Genomic DNA, 17742 nt, shown 5'->3' with positions numbered 1-17742 from the left:
AAAAAATGAAGAATTATTTAAATTAGTAATTAAAAAGAATGAAATATGTATTGAAATAAAAGAGTATCTTTTTAAATGTCAAACAAAAATAGAACGTACCATTTAGGTGGAAATATTGCAAGAAAATGAAATTTACGTTTCTTGTTAGGCATCAATTTACAAACGATCGATTAGCCTTAGTATATTGTTGAACGAGTCACGGTGAAACGCGCGCTCCGTCAGCTATCCATAGCAACGTCATTGTCAACACAATTTCCACGAGTTGTGTGCTTTCTGGAATCGAAAGAGGTATACCACGAAAGCTGGACAATCCTTCATTTTTTTTCTTTCCCTCCGACGAACTCGGTCATGCTTTCGGTCATAGAGCTCTCAGTTTTCTCGTTTGGAGTTTCCGTCAGAGGAAAATGTAGAAAAATAGGGAGGGCGAATTCCCCTCCAGGCGCGTGCTTTGCCCCTTGACCCCCTCCTGATGGCTGAGCGTGACCCCCACCCCTGTGCCACCCACTCAGCTACCCCGACCTAGTGGCCCGCGGGCCACCCCACCGCGCCCCACCCCTGCGCCGACGGCGATTCGACCCCGCGCGCGCACCGTCTCGAGCGTCGCGCTCCTTCGCAGTCCGTCAGTCTATCGGCAACCTGCGTACCAGTCGTGTCGCAGTGCTTACGTAACAATATTATTATTATTCTTACTTGCCTGGCCGGTGTGTTGTTCATTTAAAATCGCGGTCCAACAACAGTTTACGTTCGTCTCGATCGATTATTCGCCTTTCGCTCGGTCTCTCAGTTTTTAATCGGTATATAATTCTATACGAAACAAAATCGATCTACATTAATATATATATATATACACGTATTATCTCGTCTTTCTATAAACATCAAGTAAACGCAATTACACACGGCAAACGCACGCGCCGCGATCGCGAAAAACGCGCTTAACGTCTCCCGCGAATCGCTGTTACCCGCCTGTCTGCGCACGTCGTGCGGATACATTCGAACCGTCGGTCAACGTCGTCCACGTCGCCGTCATCATCGTCCCCGTCGTTGTTCTCTGCGTTATCGATTGATACAACGATTAATCAAAATCGCCGAACGTGATACGTCAAGAGAGAAGATCGCTCCAAGTCTGCTGTATGGGCTACCTGTCGGTTGATAAACAAGTGCCGTCGACAAGCTACCGTCGAAGAACACGTTCTGTGGGTTCGGCCCTTCTCCACGGGCACGGTGTATCGATTGCTCTAAAATAGACGCGTGGGAACACCTGCAGGCTACATACACATTCTACCTAGAGTTCGGACTGTCTCATTCCCTCTGTCCCCCTCTCTCTCTCTTACTTTCTCTCTGCATTGGTCTTTCCTGACGCCCTTGCAGCGCGTGACAGGTGCAGGGAGAACGGTAGCAGCACCGCGCTGTCATAAGGCTGGAGGAGGTGGTGGTGGCGGTGGAGGCGGAGGTGCAAGCGTCAAGGAAGAAACGTAACAGGAAGCGGAAGAAGTATAACGACGAAAAGGAGTAGACAGAGAGAGAGAGAGAGAGAGGGTAACGGAAGAAAGTTGAAGGAAGTGGAAGAAGAGGTAAAGGTGGAGAAGGAGGAAGGAGGCGAAACGCCTGGGTTTCTCGCGATAAAAAGGTTATATCCAGTGATACGTCCTGGAGGCGCCTGTCGTCTTCGCCGGTACAACCATAACGCCGCCCGCTTTAAAACGCCCGAGACGGGATACGGTGGATTCATCGCCGCCACCCGCTCGAACCGCAGCCCCCGGAAACCCCGGACCATCCAGCAAACTCGCTTGCATCATGGACGCACCGCTCTCCCAGAGTATGGACTCCGTCAACACGGTGGCCACCGGTGAAGACGAGGTACGTTCACCAACAACTGCATACAATTCTATCGTTAACAAACGCGCGTGTGCATTACGCGTGATCCTCGGTACCTCGGCGAGGTACACGGTATAATCGCGCCGATCGCTTCCTCGTTTTCACCCTGCTCCCTTTCTCTCGACTCTCGCCGCGCGCCACGATCGCGCCTCCACACATTTGTACCGAGTATCCGACATACTTCCTTCCTTCCTTCCTTCCTTCCCGTCAACTTACCCCTGGTTAGCCTCTATCCTACTTGCACGTTCGCCATATTGCTAGTTTACTCTCGCGCGCTTACCGTCTACTTCTCACTCCTTCTTCCTCTTCCTTCCTCCTTTCTCTCTCTCATCGTTCTGTTCACCTATTCCGTCTACGGGTTATCTTTCTCTGTTTTACGGGTTGCACGTCACGAGACGCGCATGCGCATTCTACGCGCGAACTTTACGTTCTGCCGATGCATACACATGGACGCGCGTGTTTCGAACACGTATAGGAAAAGCGGTAACACGTTGAGTAGGTATGCGTATACAAGTAGAGAAGGCGGGAATTCGATCGTGCGCCACAACACACAGTGTACGGCAGGTGACTCGTTTCCATCGTCCGCTCGATCGGACGGTTGGCTGGCTGGCTGGCTGGCTGGCTGGCTGGCTGGCTGGCTGGCTGGCTGGCTGGCTGGCTGGCTGGCTGGCTGGCTGGCTGGCTGGCTGGCTAGGCTGGTTAACAGGCGGGCTTCCTTCCTCGTAGCCGAGGCACCTGAGAGAGTGACGCGCCACGCCAGACCACGCTTGTTATTGATTTTTCCGCAACACGAGAGCTCGCGAGGCCCTCGCTATACGCTGTGTGTCACATCATATGGTAATGGATTACGCTTCGTCACACGACACACGCGTTTACAGATATATGCATAGGTATACATATACGTATATAGGTACTCCCATGTATGGTATACATATACGGTAGGGCGACCGTACGAACGTACGAACGGTCAGACTACTTGATTCCGTAGCTGACATACGTTGGAATTATTTGTGCGTACGCTACTAGTGATACGATAGGTTAATCGCGTTCTCCCGTAATCCCCTTCCTCGATCGTTCAACCCGTTGATTATTACCTTCCACCTGTCTCGCAAATTCTCCATTAACTTTCACGAGACTCGTTCCATTCTGTGCCTTTTACTAGGCTATACCTTGTTTAACGTGACACTTGCTCAAGTAGATCGGCTCCTTTGATCAGACACTGCTGCGGGCCAGCATACTGACGTCTAGTATCCTATTAATGCGATTATACAGAGTGTCAAGCTTTGTACAGTGCTATCAGGGGGGTGATCCTACCGTTTGTAAAATTTCTCATGTATAACTGTTGCACCAGTATCACCACCAAGGGGGTTATTATGGTTATTATAAACAGGTGATAAATATAAAATCAACTTGTTTCGTCAAATTCGCGTGCATATTCGTTTTTGCTTCTCTCTCTCTCTGTGTTTACAAATACTGTTTAAAAGTTTACGTTTTACTCGTACCAGCTTTGAGCTTTCCAGTTTCTATCGGTTTCTCAATTTGGCAGGGTGTACCAATCGAATACTCGCGCGTTTCTTTATGTTTTCTACTCGGAAAACATAACGAGCTGCGGATGTTTACGCAAATATACATTTTCACAATTTCGAAATTCAGTTTCCAATTGATGTTGATCTATGACCCGCATATTTTTACGTTAAAGCAATTCGTACAAGGGATACGAAGCAATACGGTATCAGCAAATAAATAGGAGCTCGTAAATTCAGGCATTCAATAAAATTGTCAAATATAAATCTATTAATAATCTTCTGCACGATATAAAAACGAACGTAAAATCGCAATAGTTACAGATTCCGCGAAACGCGCGGCTATCAAAGTGTTCCAAATATCGATGATTTGTTTATACAGAAATTTTTATTAAACTTCGGCTTCGAATCAAAGCGATACGAACACCGTTTCTCAGCTAATATTCTATCATTTATTTATATTCATCTCGAAGATGGGAAGATTCTTCTCAGCTCTGAATCACGAATCGAGGATTTTCGGAAGGAAATACAATCGCGTCTAGTCACGTATTTTTCACGGGCTATTAGTCCCGTTGAAGTTGCACAATACCGAGAAATATCATGATACTTATTTTCGTCCAAGAATAACACTCTGAGAATTATTCCTGGTGGGTTTGTTTCTTCACGCCACGTTCAGGCCGCTGTCTCTCGTAAAACCCGTTGATAATTTATTTCCCGCCCTCTTCTTCCGATGATCTCGATTTGGTCACGCGTTCCTCCTTCCATCCGACTGGATCACGGCGCACGATTCCACGACGGTGAAAATCACAATTTTCTCGCTCGACCGGCTCTACTCGCGGTTTTGCCGTTCGGATCAGGAAGAGTGATCGAACGGGAACGGCTTGAGCAGGAAACTTGGCCGTCGTTTTGCTCGATTTCCTTTAACGTGTCCTTTTCTTACGGTCTTCTTCCGCATTGCTAGCTAACAGGAATATCAAGGTTCAATTAAGGTTTCTCACGTAAAATTCCAATTTTCCTGTCGTTTTGACCCAAATCGATTGTAACACTTTTTAATTATTTTTGAAAATGTATCACAGTTCCTATTACCTTTCGCGTTATTCGCATTGTACACCCATTAAATTATGAATCGGTGTTAATGAAAGGTATCGGATAGGATAAATGGTATTATCCTATGTGATCGGTATGTGATTGAAATTGGAGTAGGTGAATTAGCAGGGTTATTTGACAGTGATTGATAAACGATAGGACATTTTAATTTATTTACGAATGTATGCTCAGAGATTCGCATTAGTAATAGAATCCTTAATAACATCAACGATTCTTCTGATTCAATAAAGAGGATTAATAGTATTATCGATAATGTAAGCAGTGATTATTGTAATTAGATAGAAATCGATTCGATAAGGGATGTAATTATTAAAGAATTTTCAGAATCTGTCGACACGTTTGAACGAATATTTCACGATTAATGATCGACATTTAAAAACAAAAATCCACGTTTTTTCGATGTTTCGATTTCAGCAGAAAATTCCAATTCGCGTTCGACCGAATCGCGAAAATAAGCCGTGTAATAAAAATTATACGCTCTCATCGTTAACACGGAGGTTTCGTAATTAAAATTTTACCGGTAATCTTGAGATAAAAAGCGCGTACCAGCCAGAGTTTTCCTCTTCTTTTTTTTTTGAACGATTTCCCTCTCGACCGTGTTCGTTTCTCTCACTTTTCGGTGCTCCACCTTGTTCCCTCGACTATTTGTCCCTCCATTTCTGTCCGTTTCGAGGAAAGCAAGAGGGGCAAATTTAATTCTCGCTATGCACTGTATAAAAACGTATTTGTTGCGCGATGAGTGGACGCGCGCGGATGTAACGAGGAAACGCTTTTTACATTTCCCACGACTGTTTCACCGCGAGACCCGCAAATGAGCTTTGCTTCTACTCATTTCTTCCCCTCCTTTAGTTTATTTCAAACAATACCAGACTAGCGCCGGATTTCGGGTCAACTTTTGATCAAACAACCAAGAAGAGGGAAAGTCAATTATCGCGGTCGGATAGCTTTCTTTGCTTTTCGGCTTAGGAAGATCGAACTGCGCTTTTAAACTATTTTTCATTTTATTCTTTTTTTCCACGGTACAGTTCGAAGAATTTCGAAGCGAAATATGAGAGAAGGTTTATTATATTTTGATTGTTATTAATTTATAAATATTATATTTAATATAATATATATATATAAATTTATTTTATTAATTTAAAAATTTAATTTAATATAAATTTATAAATATCTAATTGCCAACCTAATCGCAAAAAGCAAACATAAAATTACAGTCGGATAACGAGATATTCGGAAAGAGAATCCTGATGATATCCCGCGGTATGTAAAGGGTTAATCCCTTTCGCGAGCTCTCCAGTGATTAGAATAAATAAGATCCTCCATGAAATTTGAGTAGTCTGTTTGCGGTCGATTAGCCAGGTTGAACTGGTGGGAATTATTAAGGTTTCCCGGGGAAAAACTGCTCGAGCCGCGAATTTCGGTTTAATTTTCCCGGTGAAGTAAAAAGTCCAGCAGATCGTGGAAGAGAAGTTAAAGGGTTGTTCGAGAATTATTTTAATCCCTCCACAGTCGAGCTTTCTTTGTTGAACTCTACGGTGTTTCCATACCGAGACTGATTTTCCGTCAAACATTTGTATACGGCTGGAAAGCATAGTTGCCACGGCGAAGTTCGATGAACTTAGCTGAAAATTGCACGCGGGGAAATCGAGAAGAGCCGGTGAAACAGTTCTTTCGAAACGCAGAATTTCTATAAACCGTCGATTGCGTAAATCGCAAAATCGCTGGAACGAAACCGTGACCAATTGTACAACTATCGGAAACGCTTTCCAGCTTTTCAACACTCTGATTCGTTCTTTCTTTGTTTTTTCTTTTTTCTTTCCTTTCCTTATGATTGCATGCAAAACTACCTTTAGACGGAGAATTAATTTTTTTACTCATTTCAATGGGACGATATCGAATGGAAATTATTTTACAATGGTTCGTGCATGTACAATAGTGATTTTTCAGTAACATTTTTGAACTTTGCACGGTTTAAAAATACGCATCATGTTAGATAAGATAATATGCACATCTCTAATTTACTTGAATATTTGCGGTTGATTAAATTTTCACTTTTGAGTGTTCCTACGTTGCTTAATTAAACATCGAACATTAAACCAATTACTTTGGAATTTATACATCATCGAATAAGTAAAGAAAGCGACCAGTCAGCCGTACCGTTTTAATTATTTTAATTCCTGTTCAACTTTCAAACATGTTTTAACTTTCGTGCCATTTGAGAGTATGCAATAGCTTAGATAAGATAATGTACGTATCACTGATTTATTCAGATATTTACCGTTGATTGACTTTTAATTTTAAACAATTCAAATTCTAATTAAATATTAAACCGCGTTTAAAATAACGTTAGATTAACTATTTAAGGATATTTACATCGGTGATAGTAATGCCATTTAAATTATAGTAATTTGCGTAAAATTTTTAAATTAGCTTAAATTTTCTTTAAAGAAGAAATTACTAATTTATTTAAAATTTTAAACAGGTTACTTTATCGAATAAGCTAGGTCGAGCAGTCAACAGTACAGTTTTAATTAATTCAATCTGTTATTCTTGGCAAATGAAACATAGAAAGTTTCAGAAATTCATTTTATAATCAATCAGGTAGATATTACGATGGAAAAAGTCAGTCTGTTCGAATGATTCCAACTTCGTTCTGTCAGTCAAGGGTTAATATTTCCCTTCCTTGTTCGTTCTTCAATTACACGGAACTTTCGAAAACACCGCGCTAGACTTTTCCACGGAAGCGAACTCGATCGTTTCGAAATACAAACTTCGCTCCAATTTCATTGCTGGAGCCAAGAAATTTCATTAAATAGCGCGAAATCGTGGACGTTGCAGCTTTCTATCCGTACCGACAGTCAGCTACTTAAAATTATTTTATAATCTCAGAAATGCAGAGTTGCTTTTGCTTACAAAAAAAAAAAAAAACATCAAAATCACCTCAGCATTACTTTCTGGCCAACCTAATAAAAATTTCACTTTATAACCATCTCTGTCACCAGGTTAAAGAAATATAAAATCTTATCTAGTTTAAAACTTATCAGATCCTTATTTTATTCAAGAACATCCCTTTTCTATGTAAGAGTATTTACCACTGGGGAAGTACTCACGTGATATTGTAATAATTTAACCAATTTACTTATTGTCATTTTACGACAGATTATAAATTAATAAAAATAAAAAATAAATGGGTTAATGTAAACGTATCGGTGTTTACTTAGGGACGTCACAACCCTCTGTAATAAATAAAATATATGTAAATTAATACACAAGGGATGTAAACAGAGAGTGAGATAGGTGAACGTTGTTGTGGAAAGAGGAAGCGAGAAAGAGGGAAAGGATAGAGAGAAGGGTAGAGATCCGTGGAATCGGTGAGCGGTTCTCTTTATGCACGCACCTGCACACATCAATGAAAGTTAACGCATAACATGATACCGTGTTGAACCTACGGCTAAGAGGATAATGCCGTTATATACCTCGTGCTCGATAGCCATTTGCCCAGTGAATTCGAAATATCTTTGTCGATTTTTTCACGGATCGATGCAACTTTTCACGGAGTCTCGCACTCACCGGAGGTACGGCACTTGCGCGTTCAATCCCCGACGATTAATATCCTCTTGCGTTAGTTCCGTCGACGAATATGAGGTTTCTCTCAAATTTTCATTTCATCGGACGATATAGATAAATTATGCCAAACATTTGGGGGCCCATCGGTGATTAGCACTGCGCGTGCCATTTTGAAATATAGCAAAACGCTTTGAATGGTTCCTCGACGATTATAATCTCCTTGCGTTAGTTCCGTCGACGAATATGCGATTTCTCTTAAGAAACTTAATTGAAATTTGACAAAATTTTCATTTTATTCGACGATATAGAAAATTTATGCCAAATATTTGGGGGCCCATTGGTAATTAGCACTGCGCGTGCCATTTTGAAATATAGCAAAACGCTTTGAATGGTTCCTTGACGATTATAATCTCCTTGCGTTAGTTCCGTCGACGAATATGCGATTTCTCTTAAGAAACTTAATTGAAATTTGACAAAATTTTCATTTTATTCGACGATATAGAAAATTTATGCCGAATATTTGGGGGCCCATTGGTAATTAGCACTGCGCGTGCCATTTTGAAATATAGCAAAACGCTTTGAATGGTTCCTTGACGATTATAATCCTCTTGCGTTAGTTCCGTCGACGAATATGCGATTTCTCTTAAGAAACTTAATAGAAATTTGACAAAATTTTCATTTTATTCGACGATATAGAAAATTTATGCCAAACATTTGGGGGCCTATCGGTGATTAGCACCGCGCGTGCCATTTTGAAATATAGCAAAACGCTTTGAATGGTTCCTCGACGATTATAATCCCCTTGCGTTAATTCCGTCGACGAATATGAGATTTCTCTTAAGAAACTTAACTGAAATTTGATAAATTTTTTATTGAAAATTTAATATAGAAAATTTATGCCGAACATTTGGGGGCTCATCGGTGATTAGCACCGCGTGTTTGCCATTTTGAAATATAGCAAAACGCTTTGAATGGTTACAGTGTTCTATAGCTGCGAAAGCGCGCAGTCAAGATAACAGTGAAAATAAAGTGAGCTTCTTTCGGCGAGAAAAGCAGTCCTCTAACTGAGGTAAGTCCGTTGATAGAGTAAAACGGTGATTCAGAGCGAGGATATTACGAGGTTGGAGGTGGATTTTTGTCTGGAGAAACGTTCCAGGTGGAGAGGTATATAGTGGCACGGCTTACGTTCTAGCGGTACACGAGCGTATGTTCGAATGTCGAGGATAAAACAAGAGTACGTAACGCGTTTCCTCGAAACGAGAAGCTTTGGAAGAATTTTCGTTTAAAGGAAGACGCTTCTTCGTGGAATCTGCTCGAAAGAGAGAAAGGGTAGATCTTTTTTTATTTTTTTTTATTTTTGCCCCGCGATCCAGGCGATAAAACTGGATTGCAGTCAAGTTATTTCGACAATAAAATTTGCCCGGGTATCTCGGTTAAACCGCGGCGTACAATTTTTCCGAGCCACCAACACGCGAGAGCGTTTTGCGCAAGAAACTCGTTGCTCTTCGTGTAATGATCTTACGCAACACGCTTTTGTTGTGCCATAATATTGTCAGGATAAACGTGCATTTCACACGAGCGCAAACGTTGTTAGGAAAATGAAAAAACCGATGTCTTTGATATTAAGAAGACATTAAATTCCTTTTCAACGCTTAATTGCACGTGACGTAGTCGTTAGTTTCTTGGAATTACTCTCCATTTATGAATAACTGGAACACGATGCAGAATGATTTAGGATAAAGAAATTTTCAAAATAGCTACTGGTTTGACGCACCAGAATTAAAAATCTGAAAAAATTGGAGATACTTGCCATGCTAATATCTAATTACTGACAGTATTAAAAAAGTAGTGCCGAAATCTCAATTTTTCGACTTTTATTTGTGTTTTTGATTTTGCACGCCTAGAATTTGCAACCGAAAAATCTGAAAAAATTCACAACCATAAAGAAACATGTCTAGAATATTTTAGAATTTTTTCAGACTTTTTGAATACCAATAAATAGGGAAAATATGGCAAAAATCGTTTTTTCGATTTTACCCTGTAACTACCCTCCCGGTTGAGATACAGAGTTGAAACTTGGTGTATAACGTTTTTTTTAAATAAACTATTAAATGGTGCATATATAATCCTGCTATACCCTTTCTAAAATTATTCAGCTCCATTTGTAGAGCAGCTATTTGATATGGAACCCCATTTGTATCGCAATTGCTCGCCAGTACAAACACACGTGTCCGTTTCGGTAATCGTCAATATTTAAAATACCGGATATCTGCGGTTCGTTTCGCAATATCGAAAATAATAAGCCGAGGCCACTTGTCTGCTTTGCGGACGGCTCGACGCGAGCTTCTTCGACGATGAAACTCAATTAAACTAGCCGACCACCAAATAATATTCCCGAAATGGGATTTACGAGGAAGACGAAAAATACGGTCCGATCGAAAAGTCAGGCTCGGAAGTTACGGTCCGAGGGGACAGAACAGGCCAATCGAAGCCTGCCAATCACGGTTTCAATTTGGACTGGACATTTTTCCTGTATCCGTTCTACTTCTTGTATCGGTTTCTCCGGCAAGGGCTAGCAGATCGGGTTCTACTTTCTAAATCGAACGCGGACAGACACAACTCGTCTTGCAACTTTCCGACAAAACATTCGAACATTTGCATCGAAATTGCAAATGCTCTAATTTTTCTTGCTACTTTCTTATTTTACATTTCTTTCTGAAATTTTCAGTAATATCCCGGTGTTTATTAGAAAAATTCTTTACGATTTAAAAATCAACCTCGGACACCATAGTTTCTCTATTGCAACTGTTTCTCTCGAAATCATAGAAGGCAATAGTTCAATGGTAATCAACTAATGTCACGTCCATTGTTCGAAACGAGACAAGTTGTTCGAAAGTTTGTTTTACTTGGATCCTAATCCGAGAGGAAAACGGAGAAGGTAGATGGTGGACAGGGTTTTCGTGCGGTAGAGGCATGCAATCGTGATTTACAATTGCGTTTGAACTAACGCAAAGAGAAGTCGTTGCACGTAGAAGAATAATCCTCTTTTCTCGACCGTTCTTCTTCCCGATAATTGGTTTTCTTCTCTCGTACGTTTCAGCGCATAAGGAACCGTGTTGAATCGATTTGTAGGATGGTCTCTCGTATCAAAAGGTATCCTGTCGACCACCGATCGATCCTCCAAGTCACCGCACAGATCGTACGACAAAAGCGTAAAGTCCCTTTACACTATTGACGATTCGATTCGCTAGAGAAAGTTGATCGATACGGATCGATAGGATCCTTTTTTCCCTTCCTGATCACCGTGAACATCTACTTTCTTAATCCATACCATTGTGACTTTTCTGTGTTTCAATTAAATTAGAAACTACGAGCAAGAATAATCCGTTAATTGTCATGGAAATTACCGGTAATCAGCGTTTCAATTTTTTTTTTTTATTTTTTATTTATTTATTGTCACGTTTACTGAGAGTATGAACAATCGCAATTAAATTTGAAATTGCAAATGAAGCGAAAACGAGTTGCATAAATTGATAGAAACAGGGCCGGCCCTGGGCCTAGGCAGACTAGGGCCACCCAAGGTCCAGGGCCCCCATAACATGATTTTGCGTCTAAGAATGCAAGAATGTTTATTTGAATATTAATCGATATAAATGCAAATCTAAATTAGTTATACAAGCTTTAATATTAATTTTATAAATTTTATTTGAGGTACTTTTTCGGAGCTCGCCTCGGACCCCCGAAATCTCAGGGCCGGCCGTGGATACCAGATAATTAAATTATCCAATTTCAATTCGTTTCACGAAAGAGTAATAGCCGAGAGAATTGCACGCGATCGTGGAATGTTTCATAGTGGATGGCGAAATGCTTGGTTACTTATAGTCATCGGATATCGAGTATATAAGTATCGTTTCCCCTCGGGAAGCGTGAAAAATACTCTCCCATCGAGAAAGTATTTTCTCCCGTTGAACAAAGAGGACACGACGATTTGTTGCGGAACAATGAGGATCTCCGGTGTCGTCAGGGTGGCATTGCAGGCTTCGTTTAACCGATAGAAGAAAGAAGGTTAAACGCTTTGTACCGCAATTATCGGTACTTGCGTTTATATCCGTGATTGAATTCCGGATAACGATGGATATTCGATTCTCGATGCTCTATGTTAAAAATTTTAACGCAATTTTTTAATCGCTTCAAAATTCATTCTTCAAAGTTTTGAAGAATGATAATCGTCATGAAATGAGATACCGACACGATTTTCCACGTTTCTGATAAGAGAGTCGCTAAACGCATCCGTGTTATCATTTCCACGAGCGATTAGTCGACACGCGTTCCTTCTTGCATTGAAACTGCAAATTAGGATTTATAACCCTATAATATTCGATCGGCTACTCCGTAAAGCCGATCGTAAATCTCGATGGAATAGAAAATTGGACAACATTGACCGGTGATTTATTAGTCACTCGATAACCACTTCATTACGTCCAGCATGGGTTAACAGTGAAAATTCTGATACTCTATTATCGATTGTTCCTTCTAATTGCGACAATTTTAATCGTTGTAATTTCCTGTTGTTTTAAACATAGTTTCCAATGTAATTATTCACGAACCCAAGTGAATACAAAGGATTTTTATATCGTTCCTCTTATTGAATTAATAACCAGACGAACCGACGTTTATGAATTAAATTCTGAAACAGTATGCATCCGGGAATACCGCACTGGATAGAAAGTTTGAAAAGTTTTCGGTTTGGATCATTTTACATTCTGAGATCCTTCTGCGTATAAAGTTAAGAAAGTTTTCTTCCCCTGAAATTGAAGTAGATTTATGGCCACTGTTTCCCATGCCTCTAATAATACCTGTCATAAAAGAAATCGGTCAAATTTACAATTTGATCAATTTAATTGACAGTCTTTCTTTGTATATTAGTAGAATTTCATTACTTCTTGCGAGGAATAGAATGCATGAATATTCATGAATGAAAGAAAATTATTGGCGTGTTTGATTCACAGCGTATGTCATATTTCAGTTTGATGGATAACGTAGATGCATGTACGTTGAAACGGATCCTTCATTTTCGATATTTCGAAGTGACGTTCAGGAATATTAATGGTTTTCATTCGATCAATCTACAGTTGTATTAATCCTTTGTCTATCGAATGTCTCGAAGTTCGAAGTAACATTTTTCTATTCTGCAATTCTTAGATTTTCATTTAATCAATATCTCCTTTATTAAATATAAATTGAACAAGGTAAAAGTGTTACACGAATGCATTCAATTTATTATTATACCATAATCTGTAAATTAGTAAATTTTTATGTGCATAATTCGAGGATATCGACACGAACAATCGCGATTTGCAGTGCTCGACTAGACAGGTTGCATATACAGGGTGTTCCAGCCCAAGTGTGACATAGCCATTATTCCGTAACTATTAACTATGCTTTGGTCGAAGTGAAAAATCTTGAATCAAGTTTTGTTTTTTAAATGGAACCATATATTTTTTTCAGATCATGTGATAGTGCTTCTCAAGACGAATTAATTAAGCTTTAATGTATACACTCGATTTTAATTAATTTTCAAGATATAACGTTTACAAATTTCCCGATTATCATTGGATACGTCTCGGTTTGAATAGCAAGTGGTAAAAGCGGCTCTATTGTTGCGATTTATTATTCTTTGGGTCTGCCGTTCCTAGCGTAGACCCCCGCTGTGGCATTTACCGCAACAATAATACAGAACATTTGTCACTTCGGCCAAAACATAGTTCCCATTTTACCGTGCAATTTCCATATCAACAATTTTTTCTATCATTAATATCCCATACAATTGTTTTCTATTTCATACTATTTCAAAGCTCAGTTTGTCCCGATTTCATGGAACACCCTGTATACACAGTTTGTATATAGCAACGATCAATATATCCAGTCGCAGGCGGTTGTGGTAGGTTAGTTGTTTTCTTGCTGTAATAATGTACAAGGGTACATAGTATATGTACACGATTAGATATGGGTTTGATGCCCTGAATTTTGTAACGACTGCTTTAAAATTTCAAAGCGTGTTATGTATGTACGTGTCGCAAGGTTTCTGCGTCACGTAAACCGTATATGACTTCGGATAACGATATCCTTCAATTTTTATTTGCTCCCGAAGAAAATCGAGCGACAGGAATAAAATTGAACTGAAAAAAAAGTGGTACTATATTTGAAATCCTCCAATTGATGTCGTATAATAATTTTGAAATTATTTTTCTCCCAATCGATCAGAGAATCCTCAGACTATATACAATGCTATCAACACACCTGTCTCTATCGTCATCAAAATTCCACGTGCAAGGTTGACATGTACATATCGGTCAAGGATAAATAATGTAGAATACAAATAATCGCGGTTAGAGAAACGTAGATGAAAAGTGTGTTACACATATAACGTCGTCGTGGCACGGGTCAGGTGTGTACAGGTATAAAATACTCGCACAGTTGCTTTGGGTTGGCGTGAAGGGGTGGAGGGATCGATAAATTCAGTCATACGCGGTTGTGAGGTGCGTCAGTTCTCTTTCTCGCCAGTAATATCGCGTGTGTGTACCTAACGCATTGAATTTCGTACAGCTTGGGGAATGATTGTATAACGATGAACAATAGGACCTGGGATTCTAGCGGGAGGGCATTATGGTAGAGCGGATGTTGTATAACGGTTAGCCAGCGAAGAGGAACGAGACGGGAGCAGCAAGCCGTAAACGCCACCAGCGTTTCATCCTCTCTATCCTTTTTCTTTTTCTTTTTTTTTTTAACCTGTCTTTTCTCTTTCTCTTCACCTTTGCCCCTTCTCTAATATTCTTCTTTGTTTCTTCTGACACTATCTTTCTAGCTCGATTCTATCATTTTCTTTCTTATCTCCATAAACATTTCTGTTGTCTTTTGTTTTTTTTTTTTATATATAAATTTTTGCAGATTTATTTCCTGCAGAAGAATACAGATATTTTCTTTCAAATGAAATTGTAAATACTTTTGTGTCTTAATACGTGCCTGACACTCGTCACCAGATTCCAAACGTAGCATCAAACCTCCAAGTCAAGGATAGTATTTGTTGTCGCACCTGCCAGGTGTTCTTGTATCAGTTAACAAAATTTTCAACGTACACCCTCTGGATATTTACACACCGGCGTATCGACGTGCCATTCGCTCAGATTTATCGGCTCGATCGTGTTTAATTAGGGCTCATTTTTTCCCGCCTTTTTCTCTCGAACGACGAGAAACGGGAGCAACTTTTATTAGTTACTGAAAGAGAAAGAAAGAAAAAAAAATTGCTGTTACACTGGCATCGTTGTTCCATGATAATAACGCCTAGGAGAGAGGAGAGGCGATTGATCGTCACCTCAGATGTTTTTTTTTCATCTTCTATTAATAAACGCGTTATAAAAGGCAGAAATAATTCATTGTTAATTCTCTGTGACACGGTAAACGGTATACAGGGCCGTTATGCTTGTAATTGGCGATGAAAATTACTATCTGCTTGTCCTTTTTTCTATTTCTCGCTCTGGATAAACCGTTCAACACCTTCCTCTTCTTTCTTTTTTTCTTTTTCTTCTTATTTAAGTATAACAGAAGGGAAAGAGGAAGTGGCGTGTTTACTGTCCACGTAGCACCAGCACCGTGAAATGATCACTTGGCACACAGCTTGCCGCTTGTGTATTACACATGTAAGATTATAGTATTTCGAATAGTACCGTGCTTTGCTTTTCGACGATTCTTTAAACAGAGACAGCGGAGTCACGTAATAATAAAATGATAACAATGGAACAGGTATTTGAATGACTGGCAAAAACAAAATTGCTACTAAATTTAACACGTGTTCAAAGATAAAATTTAAATGAACACTCGTCTAGTTTATGGTGTAAAATAATTTTTAGTATCTTGGCACATATTGAGATTATTCGCTTTGTGCGTAGACTATCAAAAAATTAAGAAGCTTTCAGAATTTTCCAAATTTTCAAATTGTTGTGTTTCAATTTTTTCCTTCTGAATTGGAAATATTACCGTGTAAGAAAATCTAGCCGGGGAAAATTACATAATTGCTGCATAATCCGCCAAAAAAATTAGAATTTTTCAGAATTTTTCAAATTTTCAAATCGTTGTGTTTCAATTTTTCCCTCTGAATTGAAAATATTACCGCGATAAGAAAATCTAGCTGGTGAAAATTACATATTTCGCACCTGTTCGCGCGATATCGGCTTCCTAGTTGACATTCTCTATGAATGCATCGCTTGGAAATAGAATATTTTTCGCGTGACTCGGGACAGTTCGCAGACTCATCCTTTTGTCCTGGTGCTTTCGTGCAATTAAGTGCGCGAGTTACGCGGATCCACTTTAATTAACTTTGAAAATAATTATGCTATAGCTCGGCCTCGTTGTTCAATATTTAGGATCACTGAATATGACGCTAATTAGCACGCGTATGGTAAATGAATTATTCATTTGTTTTAATTAAACATCGGTACGCGAGCGGCCAAACGTCGAATTCGAATCGGTTACCTGTGCAAAACGAAATAATATAATCGACGGTTTATTAAAAGTACTAATGAGAAACTTTTTTTTTTTTTTTTTTTTTTCAATTCAGCACCGTTCTTCGTTTCTTTCTTTTAGTATTAAATTGCTCATACTAAATCAAATTCGCACAGGATGCACAGAAGTTTTTGTTTCAAACGAACATTTTATATTACAAATTTTCCTTCTCGTTCATTTGAAATAATTTTCTGCACGATGCATTCAGTGCAAATCAGATTGCTAGTGTGCAGAACGAAGTCGTAACACTGTCCAATTTAAGCCTCAATTAGTAGGATGGAGATAAAACGATCTGCGTTGTTGTTTCAAACTGTTGCATCCGACAATAAGAACCAATTAGTTCTAACAGTTGTGTTTCTTTAGAACTTTGCTTCGAATAATATATTTTCAGATATAATATCGAATTTATTCGCATCTAATTGATTTATCATTATATTTCATCGGATAATTTATCACAATAATATTATTGTAATTTGATGAAGATAAGCAGTTTAATTAAAAAGTATTATTCACCGAACGATCAACATTGAATATTTTAACAGAGGCACCTTATGAATTTCTATAATTTAAAATAAGAATTTTCTTCCTAGCGTTGAAACACCGTTCGGGATTACGGAAGTCGAATATTAACAACTGTTATTCCATAAAAGTGTCAGTTGGTTGTTTCCGTTATGGCTACTAACAAGTTGGAGGTTAAAATTATTGGTTGTAAGGAAAGTATGCCTTGTCATTTCCGGTTCCATTTCAACAGACGCTTCGCGTTCTTCGGTGTCGTTCGTATATCTTTATAAATGTTTTCAAGCATCCTCGTCGGAATAAATCTGGAGAAATTAAATCGTGCGAGGGAGTTAACCGAGTTGGCAGAGAATTGCTTCTTCATTCTTCAGATTATTTATTATTCGCCTTTACGACTCGACCACTTTCCAAATTTTCTCTTTACATTTCCTTCGATTCTTATTCAGACTAGGAATAACAAATAATAATAAATAATTATTATATATTATCACGGGATGGATAATAATAAATAATAATAATAAATAATTACAAAACAGTTCTATACATTTTCATGAAATTATAAATCACCTCTTTCTATTTTCAAATACTATAAATT

The 17742-nt window shown here is 39.1% G+C and overlaps 1 protein-coding gene across 6 annotated transcripts in view; it reads left to right on the top strand.

Annotated features, from left to right (window-relative positions):
- Positions 1-17742, top strand: part of LOC117605079 (protein couch potato) — a 90474-nt gene that overhangs the window by 1690 nt on the left and 71042 nt on the right. For 2 of the 6 annotated variants that reach the window (XR_013062825.1, XM_034325940.2), the window contains exon 1: positions 577-1857. The exons of 2 other annotated variants lie outside the window; for them this stretch is intronic. Coding sequence is in view for 3 of the 4 variants with exons in the window: in XM_034325940.2 (XP_034181831.1) it covers positions 1795-1857 (63 nt within the window). In the remaining variant the exon portion in view is untranslated. Of the gene's footprint in view, positions 1-571; positions 1858-17742 lie in introns of those variants that run through there. 2 more of the 6 variants (XM_034325950.2, XM_034325966.2) reach the window with 2 other exon arrangements.

The sequence above is a fragment of the Osmia lignaria genome, chromosome 9, assembly GCF_051020975.1.
Source record: "Osmia lignaria lignaria isolate PbOS001 chromosome 9, iyOsmLign1, whole genome shotgun sequence".
NCBI classification, from domain to species: Eukaryota; Metazoa; Arthropoda; class Insecta; order Hymenoptera; family Megachilidae; genus Osmia; species Osmia lignaria.
This window is presented reverse-complemented; position numbering and strand designations above follow the sequence as displayed.